General features: G+C 41.7%; 1 protein-coding gene across 3 annotated transcripts in view; it reads right to left on the bottom strand.

The window, feature by feature from the left end:
- ass1 (argininosuccinate synthase 1) overlaps nucleotides 1–16,058 on the bottom strand; it is a 34,066-nt gene that overhangs the window by 8,092 nt on the left and 9,916 nt on the right. For all 3 annotated transcript variants that reach the window (XM_040053199.1, XM_040053198.1, XM_040053197.1), the window contains exons 5-11: nucleotides 14,868–14,924; nucleotides 14,698–14,772; nucleotides 13,807–13,877; nucleotides 13,669–13,699; nucleotides 8,521–8,611; nucleotides 4,244–4,328; nucleotides 1,836–1,900 (exon numbers count right to left, since the gene is read on the bottom strand). In XM_040053199.1, the coding sequence (XP_039909133.1) occupies nucleotides 1,836–1,900; nucleotides 4,244–4,328; nucleotides 8,521–8,611; nucleotides 13,669–13,699; nucleotides 13,807–13,877; nucleotides 14,698–14,772; nucleotides 14,868–14,924 (475 nt within the window). The remainder of the gene's footprint in view (nucleotides 1–1,835; nucleotides 1,901–4,243; nucleotides 4,329–8,520; nucleotides 8,612–13,668; nucleotides 13,700–13,806; nucleotides 13,878–14,697; nucleotides 14,773–14,867; nucleotides 14,925–16,058) is intronic.

Genomic DNA, 16,058 nt, shown 5'->3' with positions numbered 1-16,058 from the left:
CATTAGTGACGCCGCTAATTGTCTAAAGCCTCAAAAAGGCTGCCACCTGAGCAAGAGCGGCTTGTGGCTTTTTGGAGATCCTGGGCCACGGAGGGCACGTAAAGACATTTCCGTTCTAGGCTCGATCAGATAAATGAGTTAAAACTGCCCCCGAACAAAACTCGGCTTAAGTGCTCCGAAAACAGAACTAGCTTCACGGAGAGTAGGAAACAATGAAACGCTATCTGGTTAAGCCCCAACAGTGGCAGTTTAGTTAGGCTTAAAGAAAGAAAATCCAGTGGCTTTGAGGTTTATACAGTCAGTGCAGGTATGCTAACCATGGCTGCAGGCCTGCAGGGGTTCAGGACAGGAATTTATTCTTTTTAAGCTGATCCTCTTTGACCCTTCAGGCAAACTGTTAGCTGAGCATAAACAGGTAGCGCAAGCAAGCGAATAAAGCTAAATATCTTCTAGATCAGGGGTGACCTCCTCAACATGTCCTGAAGTTCACCAGAGGCTTGGTAACGAACTAATCATTTGATTCAGGTGTTGACCCAGGGTGATAATATGTAAAACCTGCAGGACACCGGCCCTCGAGGCCTGGAGTTGCCCACTCCTGTTCTAGATCAAGATGAGCTGGTTAATTATTGGTGGGACTCTTTAGATGAAGACATTAAAAAAAGACTTTTATAAGTATTTTTAGAACCAGCATCTTGATGTCTGACAGCAGTTTTTGACGAGGCAGCCCGCTCATCAAAAGATGAGGCCATTTCTGACTGCTTTTTGCTGAGGCCATCATGGGTGCACTGGTCAGAGGTCTGACAGTGTTTTGACAGGAGGGAAATGTTAGTCTGGCACACAGGCTGCTGAATGCTTTGTAGCACAGTGACAAGATTCTTGACAAACCATTTCAATCCTTGCCGCCTCCCTGACCCCACACAAATAAATATGACCCAACACAAATGACATGTCCCCGTTCAATTCCTCCCATCTTCTATTGTGCTAACACGAGTGCCGTTTCCGAGGACAGCAACGTGAACACTTGATGGTAGTTATTCAACCACTCGGGCACCTCTTGCTCCACCTCTTCCTATTGCTTCAGTGTAGGAAACAGCTTTGATCTTTTGTTCAGTCGAGGGGAGAGAAAAGTGGGCTTCCCATTTTCCAATTTCTACCTGCCAAGTGGCGCCACAGCCACAGTTTGTTGGCCAGTCAATTTGCCAATCATAGCACATAGTGTCGGGGAGGAAGAGGACAGTTTGTGTAAGCGTGTCTCGCAAGGCCAGGGCTGCTCGCTGGCCCTGTATATTTGCTGTGGTAATACATGTAGAGACCTAACAAAGGAGCTTTTCAAGTTGCCTGCTGATGCCGAAGATAAAGAGACAAAAAAAACCATCCTAGAGCGATGTGTGCGCAGATACGTGATCGACTGTGCATTTGTGTGTATCCACTGGAGCGTGTGCACCTTTCCTCTTCACAGTGTGTGTTTTCTGTATGTGTGCATGCATAAGTGAATGGAAGCAACTTTGGAGTCTATGATTCCAGGTGAACCACAGGAAAAACATTTCTCTTAAGAAGTGTGCTCGCCACCCGGCCCACTTTTATGGAAGTAGAACAGCAGAGGTGACACTTGAAGCATTCATGTAAAATAACTGCAAATTGGATGAAAGCTCTGGATGTTGAAAGGAAGGCTTTCAGTGCATGTAAAATTAAAATACTATGAGGCAGTTCAGAGTAAGTGCAAATATATGCACCTTACTGCATTTACAGTGGATATTATTGCTCAAGTAAGTCAGGAATGGTGAATCTGGCACAAAAAAAGAGACAAAGAAGAACAAAACATTTTCAAGTCTTACCTCGGGACTTCATGCCGATGAAACGGTTCTCTACAATGTCTATCCGGCCCACTCCGTGTTTTCCCCTAAGAGATAAAGACAAGACTGTTGGACAAACTCCTAAATTATTTAGATCATCAAAAATGAAGAAGTGCTCTGCCAATTCCCTAATTTCTTGACCTTGAAATTCCCTTCTATTCAATCTGTGTGACATTTTGGGCCTCACTGCAGAAAACAGGTGGAAATTGTTGATTGAAAATGTGTGTTACACTTTTTTGCCTATAAAAGTCCACGAATAACATGCTCAGCCAGCTGCTATGCATTCCTTAACAATGGCCACGGGTGGCCAGCATGTTTCTCCAGCTCAAATATATTTGTGCAAACTATATATTTTAACATGTTTGAATAATATCAACACTTAGCAATAAATCAGAAATAAAAATATTGCAAAAATATTTTGAAATATTTTACATTTTTACCTGCCCGAGTCACCTCATACATTTTAGCTGGAGTTCATCTGTAGTGAATACAGCCTGTCGTTTGTTGACCTCAGCTTGTATTGTACCAGGTGTCCACGCCTGTTTACTCTGAATGAGGCTGTAAAACAGTGAATCCAACTTCTCTCTGATGACAGCAAAGCTGAGGTGAGTTTTAGAAGTTATGCTGAACTTTTCTATCAGTAAGCGCTGCCATTAGCTGCTGTTAGAGAAACTTTCTTTGAAGTGGCTCACACACTTAGTGAACAAACTCTGATATGATGTGAGAATGTAACCAAGCTATTTGTCAGAAGGAAAGGGCGATTTTTAAAATACTCGAGCCTAACATTACCTGGAAGAACATTCGCTGTTGTTTTATGTCTCCAGTCCGGAGGGTTGCATGTTGGATCTGCTATAACTAACTATGGCGGTACCAGTAATAAATAAGCATGTTTACCCACATTTTCTTTTGTTAGACCCCTGACTTGAGTTCAGGAGTCTTGGCTGAGGCTGAAGGTGATGAGAAAGAGAATGAGGGAGGAGAGAGAGCAATGATGGCTGAGGCAGATGAAAGAGAGGAGGCGGAGAAAGAGACAATAAGAAACAGATAATGAAATGTAGAAATATTAAATGGTCATATAGAGTTTAAAAGACCTACTCATGATCTTTAAATTAACACTTGACACTTGTTGTGTTTTTAATTGTTATCAGATTTCCCTTTTCCTTTGAAATTCTCCAAAATCTGGAACATTCCAGTGGAATCCTATTAGAGGACAGAGGGCTAATAGAGCTCCAGCAACCAGGGTTGTGTCTGGCACAATGTCTGCCTGCTGTGACTTTATCAGAATTATACTACAAATGTGGAGGCATAAAACATTTAAATAACACGTAAATGTTTATTTTGCCTGAAGTTAAACTCTTTTATTTAGAGATCGATAAATTACTACAAGTGATTCTTGCAGACCCTTTGGCTCACAGCTACTTAATACTGAATGAACAGCTTCTACAGCAACTACAGGAAAATGACACCTGAATGTGGCCCATACAGCTATTGTTTTGGGGTGCTTGTGTCAAAGAGCAGTAAGAATTCAAATAAACCCAAAATATCTTGGGTAGATACACACCAATCATGCAATCATAGGAATGCATCATCAACATCATTGCACAAGTTTAATAAAAGCACACACCTGTAGCATCTGGCTACAGATTTGAGGCACTGTTCGCACAATGATGCATTTGCTTGGTAGAGCATGTCCTCCACTGATCAGAGACGTGGTTTGCTTTCTGGCTCCTTCAGCTTGCATCTTGAGCATCATCAGGAAAGATACTGAACCCCAGAGTTGCCCCTGATGTATTAATCAGAGAGTGTGTGTGTGTGTGTGTGTGTGTGTGTGTGTGTGTGTGTGTGTGTGTGTGTGTGTGTGTGTGTGTGTGTGTGTGTGTGTGTGTGTGTGTGATCTTAAAAATCTTTTGTAATAAGAAAACAATCTGAGTGCTTAAACTGAATAGAAATGTGCTGCATTAGTAACAGTAGCAGTTTGTACAACTTCATTATAGATTATGTAAACGATAGATAATCTGTAACAGTCTGAAGGTCTGAAGTTAAGAATTAAAGAAAAAAAGTGTGTGTAAAATAAAAATCACAGGAAACACCTTGAAACCCAAAAGCAGCAGAGGAAAACAGTTTGTTCTGTGGTGTCGCCTGGTTCACCTTCAGTATTTCTCATTTACGCTGACAGTTGGAAAGCAGAGAGAGGAAACAAGGCTGGAAGAGAAACGCAGGAGGGAAAACTGGTGGAAGTTGATCCCAGGGCCAGCAGCGACAGACATCATTCTAGAGGTGGTAAACTTAACCACTGCTCCACCTCTGGGGACACGATCCTGATAGAGAGGCTTACTTACAGCCGTACACAGAAGGTGCGTGTTGTTTTGAAGCCACAGAAAAATGCTTACCCGATCTCATTGAGGTAAGAGAAGACATCCAGTGCTGTGTTTTTGGAAATACCATCGTTCATATTGGTCACCTTGACAGGAACACCTGCAGGAATAAAATACTGATTTAGAAAAAAAGATTTTTTTTAACACCAACATAGAAACAGAATCATAAATAGTAACTAAAATAGCTTTGATGCAGGCCGTTATCCATCCTCTACATCGTGCTTTCTTACATCTGAGATTCAAACAGGACAAAATTTTATCTATAGGCTGATATCCAAGTTCTCTGTTTTTCTGATACAACAAAGAACAACTACAGCAAAGCAGGCAGCTGATAAATTAATGTAATGCTCAAAAACACAAGAAACACATCAAAGAATCAAAGAGTTATAAAGTTTACTTTCACAGTCTAGTTTAAAAAAAAATGTTTTGGATAAATGGCTTAAAAAACAAATTATTAATTTTCACTGAACAAATATAAAAAAACAAAAAACAAAGCAGAGTTTATCAAATCTGCTGACAAGCGCTTATTATCTCAGCCAGTCAAATAAATAGTCTCCAGCTAAAAGTGAAAGCCATTACAAAAGGAGATGGAGAGAAGGGCTAATAAATTCAAAGGCCCTTCTCATTTGAAAGCTGTGAAATTGTGGGCTGGCTTTACCTAATTCAATTACACACACAGCTTTGTTACCCATACTCTCTTCAGCTCTGAGGTTTTTTTCCTTCTCACTTCTTGTGTGTGTTTTGCGCATGTGCTGGAAGCTAAAGCACCTGCACTCATCTTCCTATTGCTCTTTAGACGCCCACGATCTCTCCGCACACTTAACCCAAGTGCGCATCAATCACTGTCATAGACCTGCTTATTCGTGGCCTTCGATAAAGCAACGCAGGCCAAAGGTGGAGGTGGAAGGAAGGGGGGTATATATCCTTTTTAAGACTACGCAAGGAGGAAGCAGGACGAAATCCGCTGCGCTGTCCATCCCGAGGCCTACACACACTTGAGCGTGCTTGCAGTTGTCAGTCAAACAGCTTTGAAGAGAAGAGCAGCACTTCTCTGCTTTTCAGCTAGCGTTTGCTAAGCTCTAATGGGACTGACATGTGAGGGACTTGGCTAATTTTTTTAGACAAGGGCTTTGTTGACAGCCCATTCTCATATCGCGGGAATCATGGTGGCTCCCATGGAAGACGAAGAAGAAGACGAAGAAGAAGAAGGGGAAGAAGAAAAAAAGAGTGAAAGCAGGAGAGGGCAGTGTGTTTTTTAAAACGTGCCCTCTCCTAGATATTTAATAATTAGATTAAAAGTTTAAATAAATTAGCTGAGCGTCTGAACGTGGGAGTGCAGGGGTCGGCTCTTTTCGTCCTTGCGCTGTTCCGGGTTCTATCATTTACCGAGGGGGTATTTTTCCACTCATGATCCCCTTTCTTCAGTTTCTTTTCTTTTTTTGTGGCCTAACAGTGCAGACAATGGGAGCGCAGACACAGTTGTAGGAAAAATTACTGCTTTACATTTTTCCTCTGTGTCTCTTTTTCCTCCTTACCTCTTTGGCAAGAAAGGAGGGAGGGATGATTTTTTTTTTTCACTTAAAAAAAAGGGGAGAGGATTGGGGGAACGGAGCGTTTGACGGGGGTAGAAAGGTTCCTGTCGTTAAATATTCTTTTTTAATCAGTGAGAAAACGTTGGTGAGAAAGGCAGGGATGAAAAGGTGGGAGGGGGAATGAAATGAAACATTCTTGTGCTGATCTTGTGCTCAGAGGGAGGAGTAGGCTTGGGCCTTTGTGTGGACAACTAAAACAGCTTTTGTCATAGAGCGCTCAATAAAAGGCACAGAGAATATGTGTGAAAATGGAGCACAGGCATGCAAAGGGCCCGCGAAACCAGACCGGGCTTTTACTAGAGCATCGCTGTTTTACAAAAGCATCTCCAGATAACCGACGCCGAGCAACTTGTTTCGGAGTTAAACATTTCTTTGGGGGAAACTGGTAAAGAGAGATCGGGGTATCCATTTTTGTTGCGGATCCACTGAAAGGCATTTTCATTTGCTCTTTAAAATTTCCTGCTAAACTTTTGAACTTCCCTTAAATTACCCTTATAGCTTATAGCTCGTAAAGCTGCCCACTAAGTCTGTTCAATCAGAGGCGCTAGTGTCTCCTCAGCCTATTGATGTTGCCGTAGTTCAACCTCCACCGAGGAACCACGATGAAGGGACATCTGTGCCATTTGCCCCAGGCTTGGATGTGTCTTGCCGTTTTCTTTTTGCACAAACATGTGACACTTTCTACTACTCACCCTGAGCCTCGTAGCAATATATCTAATGAGCGTTCTCCTGGCCCCTCAGGGCTCAATGTATTAGCTGGAGTTAATGCTTCCGGCCTGTGTGTGTGCCCCCGGGTCAAACGTGGCAGATTGGGACCAAGTAATGCTGTGAGGGGTTAGGGATAAGACTGGGTGGTCAGAAATGGTGATAAAGTGCATCTGAGTCAGCCTCAGATCTGTAGCCCTACAGCTGTAACCATCAGTGTTAAGTAACAAGATGAGGTACGGCCTGCAGTGGACAGTGAGCGATAGTGGACGCGACCTCTTAACGATGATTAACAGAAGCTCCGAAATGTTTACATTTAACACATTTTTTGAATGTTTATGCATGACATGCAACAGAATGTCTCCAGGTTTGATGGAGCAACACAAAGTAAGGCAGAGGCCAAAGAAATGACACTAAAAACACTGCGTGATTATCCTCCATATAATTCACCTCCTTCTTAGAGGTCACCACAGTGGCTCATCTGTCACACCAACCCTGTGCAGGTCCTCTATCACCACATCCATTCTTCAATTATTCATCAAATACATGGCAACAGGTCAATTGAATTGTCTGTTTTCAATTCGCATGATAAAGGTTTCACCTCCTGAAGTATCACAAAAATCGAGCCTTCACTGTCCTTCAGTCATCTTGAACTTTTAGTTCACTCTTTAATCTTCTCCTCCCTCGATTACTCTTACTCGCTCTTGATGTGCATCTCTCAGTCCTCCTTAGCCAGTCTCCGTTTAGTGCTGAACGCATATTCTCACACATTACAGACCTTCTTTCTTCCCTTCACTGGTTCCCAGTGAAATTTATTAACATATGAAGCTCTACATGGACAGGCCCCCGTTTCTTTTATTAGAGCTACTGAGACATCATCGCTTCAGCAGACTTCTCAAATGGCTGAATCAAGGTCTCCTAACTGTTCCACCCTCTTACTTTAGAGTCAGAGGCGAGACTGCTTTTGAGACTGCGGTGCTCAAACTTTGGAAAAGCCTCCTTCAGCCTGTCAGGCCGGCCAAATCTGTGATTTGCTTTAAACGGCTGCTGAAAACTAATTTTTACAGGTTATCTTTCCCTTAATCTTTTTCTCTTTACTCTGGACCATCGTTTACATCTGTTTGTGTGTATGTTGGAATGAATATGTGACCCCATGTTTAATTATTTGTCTGTATCTTGGAACATGTATACGTATCTTTAATGTGTAGCTTTCATTCAAACTGTGAAGGACTTTTTAACTCTGTGTTTTGGAAAGTTCTATACAAACTCATCCATCATATACATGAACAGTACTGTGTAAAGGACTTGCACCTTCCCTGATTTCTTTATATTTTGCAACAAAACTGTGGAAAAAGGTGCAGCAATTTATTAAAAGATGTGCAAACAGAAACACAGTATAAAAAGCACATGCTTCTTCTTCTACACTTCTTATTAGGCAAGCTTTCTTGTAATGTATTCAAATAGTCTTCAGGAATAGTTCTCTGGGCTTCTTTAAGGACATTTAAAGCTCTTCTGTGTGTTGATCCTACGTCATCTCTGTCAAACTGTTATTTTGGGCATTTTTCATAGATTCAGCAAAAGAAATTGCAGCAAATTATGTGTTTTGCCACCGCGTGGTAGTAACAAAGCACCCAAATATACCATTTAAAACAGTTTCTTTGCTAAGCTGTCTGTTAATTGTAGACAATACAGGTGTCTTTTTTATGCTTGAATGACTCACTGATCATTGGCTTAACAAAAAGCGGTGTTCTGAAAATGGGCAGATACAAGGGCGGAGCTGAAAATGAGTGAAAAAGCAGTCAAAGAAAAACTTTGAAAGAGCTTTAAAAAAACAAACAAACCTGGAGACCTATTGCTGAAAACTTTTAAAAATTAAACAGAATAAAAGCATAAAGAAACAATGGGTGGCTTAAAACACAGTACTGCAAAAACAGGTAAAAGACAGATGCAGACTGATGGAGGGATCAACAGGTGACATGTGGCGAGCCCACAAACCTTTTTTGAACTCTATCTCCAGCACATCTTGGACATTTGGAGAGTCTTCTGGGTTCTTGGTCATCAGGTACAGGTCAGCCGGTGCACGACTCTGAAAAACACACAAAGGCACACACTCACTCTCTCCATTTCACACACTTCACTCCCTGAGAGGAATAACTCGGACCTCTTGAGACCTCATCAAAAAGAAAAGAGAAGAAAAAAAAACAGTATGAAGAGACTGTTGTGTGAGGACACGGCGGGCAGAAGAACAGAGGGAATGATGCGTGAAAAAGAAGAGACCTGAAAACGACATCAGGACTTTAGTGAAGACAAAAAAAGGGGGGGAAAAAAAAAAATCAATGTTCCATTTTTCTCCTCTATTTGGTTTCATTTTCCCCATGTGGCCCTGCACCACAGGGGAAGGCGAGGAAAAGCAGAACACAGCGAGAAAGAGTGGGAAAGGGCACGAGAATGAAATTACTCACATCCTAAAGAACAGTGTATACCTGACAAGTGAAAAACACAATAAAACCCCACTGATGCTACGACAGCACCGATCTGAGCAGCAGCTCTGCCCGTCTGAGAGAATCTGCCGACTCTATCGTGTTTCTGCCATTCTCTCACTCTTCTCTAATCTTCCAGTTTTCCACTTGTGATTTTCTGAGTGACGTTTCCCCTTCTGCTTTATTTTCAAATGAAGAATCTTCCCCTAAATGGGCATCGCACAATAAGACCTTCAAGTCTACACCCTAAAATCCACTAAAGTTGTCCTCGTTGACAGACATTTGTCGTTTTTCTTTTTTCCAGCTGGCGGGAGCCGGGAGCGATTTCAGTAAAGTCGCGGCTGGGACCTAAAAGAGCGTGGCGGTCTGACGTGCCTGCCCAGCGATGCACCCCTCCAACAATTACACGGCATTAGGACAAGATGATGGCCAATGTCTCCTGAGCTGAGGCAAATTGCAGGGGGACTATGCAAAATAACCACTGGGTGCATTTAAATGGAAAGCTTTACCAGACTCTAAATCATCATTCAATAACTAATCGGCATCCGCTCGCCGCCTGTCAGTGAGGAGAAAACGAGCAGCGCAATCACTTTCCTTCCTTTTAACTAAACACCGAAATTGACTGGGAAGGCGGCCGTCTCCCTCTCCTTCATTTTCTGCCTCAGTGCCCTGAAAGATGCCAAATGAGAGTGAATGGGAGAGGGACAAAATGACTGCCCTAAAAAGCCTTTTGATGCTTACTCTTGGAGAGGGAAGAGGAAATTAATCTTTTTCTAACCTGCAAATGCAACACAGCACATGAGAGGCACTGCTGGAAGAATACTTGCAGGTGGCGGGATGCTACACTACAGGAAACCTGTTGTTTATAGTTTTTTCCATTTATGGTCTTTTAATTATCATTTAATTAACAAGAAGTTGTTCATTTAGGCTCCCTGCTTTTGTTGTTGAAGAACGTCCGAGTTTAAAATAACCACTAAAGTATTTTCACACGATCAGCTAAAAAAAAAAAAATCATTAATTTAAAAAGTATAGTAGCAGTAATGTGATGCCAAAGCTGAGAGCTTGAACTTACATACTACTGAATACAAAAAAGAAGGGGGAAAAAGGAAACGTAAAGGGACAGGGTTGTTTCCAGTGAGCGAGAGATCAATGCATTTCAATTCAAACCCCCTGCAGGTGGACCTGTCCCAAAGCCGTGGCCCTGAAAGAGAGGAAAAGGTAGAGATGGCGAAGGCGGGGGGGGCGACGGGGTATTGGTGGGAAATGGGGCGTGAAGCGCACCATCATGTAGCACAGAGCAGCTCCTTTGGCAGTCTTTGCTTCTGCGATATTGTTGTGCTAAACGTGGCCCGGGCAGCAAAAGGAGAAGGCTGACGCATGAACTTAAAGCAAGTAAATTTCTATCTTTCCACTTATTAGTCGCCTCATTGGTTTTCAATCAAAGCCAAAAAGGGGCCAAAAGAAGCAGAAATGGCAGGAGGAGAAAGCAGGATTTGGGAAGAGAGCGGGAGAGGATGGTTTAAAAAAAAAAAAAAAAAAAAAAAAAAAAGAGGGAAAAAAAGGAAAACATGTTTGGCGCAACAGATTGGAAATGATCCTAAAATCACCACGTTTCAAGTCTGTCCTTCTCCTTAAAATGCAAACATGGCAAATTGAGACAAGAATAAAACAATATGCTCGTGTTGTGCTGTAGAGATATTTATATTCATAGCGCCCTTGGATAGTGTCACATCCTGGGCTGAATTTAATGAGGACAGCAGGCGCTTGTCTATGAAGGCAAAGCTGCGATGACGACGATGCTTAGATGGGCGCAGAGAGCACTCGCCGAGTAGCACAGGTCAGGCTAATGAGACCTGAGGGCAGCGAAGGCGCATGACAAATACTGACCTCTTTGCTTCAGAGCGCACACTGACATGTATACATACACCTACGAGCCCACTTCCTACCCCTACAGGCAGTCCTCCGACCATCCATCTTTCCAGCGATCAAATGTGAACGGCAGCAAACAAGTTTTCATTTCCTCTAGGTGGGCAGGGGCACGGCGTTTCGCTCCTTTACTCCTGGTCAACGGGAGCAGTGGGCCATCAGCTCCCGGATCAAAGAAAAAAAGGAAAAAAGAAGCAGGCCCGGGGAAACTCGCTGACAGAGGCTATAATTAAGACCGAGGTGATGTTTTAATGACTCAGGACGAGTGTCAAGCTGCCTCAGGGCAGACTCTGACTGCTCATGTGCGGAGGAACGAAGAGAGCGGGGACAGTGAGGAAGCTTGAGGATGTGGAGACATCCAAACACAAGTGCCGGATTGTTTACCACACATGATGGATGACAGAACATAAGAGGTGCTAAGCAACAATTAAAACCTCAGCTGTTTTGCCAACAGGTGGTGGTCTATGAAGTAAAAAAAAACATATATAACAGCACATAATATTTGTTTATCGCCTTCCTAGTTAGCATTTTGTTTCCAGAAATGTAATTAGGCAAATCCTAGGCATTAAAACCCTGCACATTCATATTCATTACAGTCTCTAATATCTCTTCTTAATTAGTAAAGAATAAGCAGGACACAAAACATAGACTACACCTTCATGTTCCCAGCAACACCAGAATCTAATAACTTTATAACAACCACTACATCAGTGCACTTATCAGATGCATGCCAACAGTCTGCAACAGCTAGCTAAAGCTGGCATGAATGCATGTCTTCACATAGGTTAACGTTGCCATATGGAGATGAGTAAACAAAAGCCTGCAGCCCATTGTGGTGTAGGTGACCTGGTTTGGGGTTATCAGGAAGGATACAGTGTTAATCACAGAGTAACCTGAACTGCTGACGCTTATCTACAGACGAACATATGAGCGACCATTTGGATATTTTCTAATCTGACGGTGTTCAGCAGAGAGGGACCATTGTATCACAGATACAGAGGGGGGGACTATTGTATCGTCTGAATAGTCGTGGTCCGACCTCAGCCTTCAGGGCTGTAACTGGAGCAGAGAGACAGGCTGGTACAGAGAGCAAGGTGACCTCTATCAGATGACCTTCAGGTAGATCAGAATGTGACCTGTTGGTTTAAGAATTTGGAGGGGGAAGTGACTTTTTTGTTTTTACCCCCCCAAGTTTAAATTGCACTGGTGTTTTATTTTGTTTTTAATTAAAATGTTAACAAAAAGACTTGAAAACTTTTTGCTTTTTTGTAAAGAAATTTCTACCTAGTCCCACATTTCAGACTCTGGGGTAATATATTCAAATCCTTTTACTACTTCAGACCTCTGTGCCATAAATATTTCATTGTATTTAAGGCCATGAATCGATTCAATATCGGAGAAAAGGTCCAGCACAAACCCCTCCCGAATGAACACACACACACAATACCATCATCATACATCGCTATGCTATTGAGCTGGTTCGTCTCATTCTTTTCAAAACATTTCTCCACAGGACGGCCACTAAAGAGGCAGCGGAGGGGTGGGAAAGGGACAGAGAAAGACAGCAAGAGATGGAGGTCTGTGAGTTACAGTGGCCCTGCCCCTGCATCTCCGCTCCAGCAGCGCAGGACCCCTCGCCTCCCTGTGACACCCCGTCCATTGGGGACTCATCTGTCTGGCGCACTGTCTTTGTACTTTACTGTTACTGGTGACATTTTGGTGTCACGGTGTCATGATGAAATGGCTCCCCTCCCACGTCGCAGCCTGCGGCGGCGCAACTAGTGGAACAATGAGGTCCCGAGGAGTTGGGGTTGGAACTCAGGAGGCCCCAGCTGGGCGCAACGCCCTAACCCTTCCCCCTCCCAGGCTCCCATGAAATCGGGAATTAGTAGAAGCGTTGCTGACGACAAGTCAGTGTCTGTGTGTCCCAGGCTCTTCCCAGGGCCTGGTGAGGACCCGGGGTGAGGAGAGACAGAGGCACAGACACAACGACCGAGGGATGGGAGCTCTGGGGGGCGTCGGGGGGGTCACTGGGGGCAACCTGTATGTACTACACTGACCTTTAACCTTGCAGAGATCAAACCCTTGACTCACCCATGGCACTGTGGGAGAGTGAGTCATGTTTGTCTCTGGCAGGGTTGGCATTGGTCAGTCGACTGAAGGGAAGGTTTACTGATGTGTCCCTCCAAGTGTCTGACACATTTAACCACACGTACACACAAAAACGCAGCATTAGGTCTGTTAGTTCGGCGTGTGCGCATGCGATGGATGCTGAAGAGATGACTCACAATGGTCAAAAATGAGATGTACGTCAAGCGGCTTATGCAGGTTTCTTTCTATTTCTCACGATCAATTTCAAGAACAGGTACTGATCTGAAGATGATGTCATCCTTCAGAAGTTTAGGCAAAACCTTACCTTACCTTTTCAGGTTCACTTAAATTGTTTTTGCACCTGTGCAAAACTCTTCTGATCAGCTCTTGTTTTTACAAGCTTGAACAGGGGTGTCAGTGAGGAAGGTTAGAAAAAAATGCCTCAGACAGTCTGCACAAAACAATTTTTGGTCTATTTTCTTAGAACAGTTACAGAACAGCATATTAGAAAGCATTTCTTTAGTTAACAAGTATTATACTGTAACAGCTTTAATATAAATTCAAAATTAACACAAGTAAGTCCCCGCAGGATTAAATATAAAAAATGATGAATTATGTTTCCTTTTATTAAACATTGCGAGCTTACCTTGGGATTCTCCAGGATGCCCGACTCGTAGCTGTAAAGAAATTTGAACAATTAAAGTTTCTCACTGGAAAAAATAAAATAAAATCAAAGATTCTGAAATAAGAGCTAAAGAAGATGCATCACGCCAGTCCTGCTCACCTGATATGCATGAGGTTGGCGTCCATGCTCCAAGGTGCCCGAGGGGTCACAGGCACAGGGATGCCATGCTCCTACAGTTTAACAGCAAAAGAAGCTTTTAAGTTACATCCTGTGAGCGCGACTTGCGGTCCGTCTCCATGAGACGTTGCTGAAATAGACAAAGAATTTTGTATACAGACATCTCATTACTACATATAGATACATATACTGACTAAAGACATTACAGACATAAGACATTATGTGTATATATATATATATATGTCTTGTATATATAATATATATGTATGTGTATATATATAATCTATATATATATATATATATATATATATATATATATATATATATATATATATATATATATATATATTTATTTTTATTTTTTTTTTAAAGTAAAAAAAAAAATCAGCGCTTTAAGACAAAGTACATTTCACAATTAACTCACAGGCTTGCCTGAAAGGTGTTGGCTAAACATCATGACCACCCTCTAGTGGGAAAAACTGGTGGGCCCATCATTTTTTTTTGGATGCGACTACATCGACAAACGTCCACCAGAATACAAGTAGTCCGTGTAATTTAATCTGAGAATCTGAGGTAATAAATAATTAAAGCTTTCAATACAAAATGTTCGTTATAATATAGCCTCTAATCTCCTTTTTTGGTAGTCCACTGCATGCTTAATAATTGTTTTTTTCAAAATAATTCAGGACAATGTTAACGTCACTATTAAGTGGATGGTACTTTTAGGACTTGGAGATTTGATCAGGTAATTGTTAGGATTTTTTTTAGTCAAAGGCTGAATCTGTACCTTGAAAATGTTAACAGACACATTGCTATGAAAATAAAGGGGGTAAAATAATTGTGTTTCTGACATTATGCCATTGACAGAGTTACCTTTGCATACTCCATCAAGTCCGTCCTCCCCCGGAAGCGGTTGTAAAACTCGGGTATCCTCCAGGGTGCGATGATCTAAAGAACACAAACAGAGAAACTCTTTCCAGCTATAGTGACATTACTCCACAGTGTCAGTAAATTACATCCACACAATAAATAAACAAACTCACCTTGACCTCAGGGTAGAGGGCATAGCATGTTAGCTCAAAGCGGATCTGGTCATTTCCCTGAAAAGTGCAAACAACAGTTCAACTCGATGTTTCTTGTGTTACTTGTTGTATCAGTTTACAATAAACGCAGATGATTAAAAGTGTGCACAGCAGGGCCGTTGCTAACATTTTTAATCATTTATTCATATTTTCACTAATAATCTGCTTTATTTTTTATCTATTAAGGGCCAGAAAAGACCCCAAACCCCAAGTTTACATATTCAAACAATTAGTTTTCCCCAAACTACATCCTAAACTCAAAAATGCCCTCCATGTACTATCAAAGACAGTAAAGAAAACCAAATGAATCACAGTTACTATGCAAAAAAAACCCTTAAAATGAACTATTTTACTTCACACTGACTCAAATTTTTTAGAATTGTTGATTACTTTTTGTGTTAATGGATGAACTGATTAAATTTTAGTTGTTTCTTAGTTGTTAGTAGTTGTTTCTCTACTGTCTCTTTCTATAGAAGCTTGTTTCTGACACTAGAACAAAAAAATCACCTACTAAACATTTTTTGTTATCTACAATTTAGAGTTTTGGATTATTATCCTAAAATTTAAAAATAGTTACTTTTGGCTTACTAACTCAATTTTTCTGTGGCTTAAACAAGCTTCCATAGTTTCCTCATTATCAACACAAATAGTAAAAGAATAAATGGGCTGCACTTTGAAACACGAGGCAGGGTAAACCCTGGACAGGTCGCTGGCCTCTCACACAGTCAAACTAAAACATATATTTGAAAATATATTATGAATCCCAGAAAAATCTCCATAAATTTGCAGTGTAAATATACAGGAACTATTACTAACGCAGCTAAATTTGTGCTCTGAACATACATCGGGTCAAATCAGGATATGAAAACAATGGCATGAAATTGTGGCTAACTGCAGTAAGTCTAAATAATGAGAACATCACAAACTGTCACTTTCACAACCTAGGCTGAGAAAGTTCTTGGCATGCAGCCTGAAAACATCTTCATCTGGTAGAGCTGCAGTCAGGACACTTGAACTTTAGATGAGACTCAAAGTTGTCCTGATCTGTTAAATTATCAACTCTGACCAAATAAACTCGGTGCTCCTATTTTACCATTTGAGCTGTACGCTTTTTCCCATTAAAAAGGCTCACTTTAGAAATAAGACAGCTGT

This window comes from Simochromis diagramma, unplaced genomic scaffold, assembly GCF_900408965.1.
Source record: "Simochromis diagramma unplaced genomic scaffold, fSimDia1.1 OVJJ01000596.1, whole genome shotgun sequence".
In the NCBI taxonomy this organism is placed as follows: domain Eukaryota; kingdom Metazoa; phylum Chordata; class Actinopteri; order Cichliformes; family Cichlidae; genus Simochromis; species Simochromis diagramma.
Note: the sequence above shows the minus strand (reverse complement) of the source record. Positions and strands in the feature narration are given on the sequence as shown.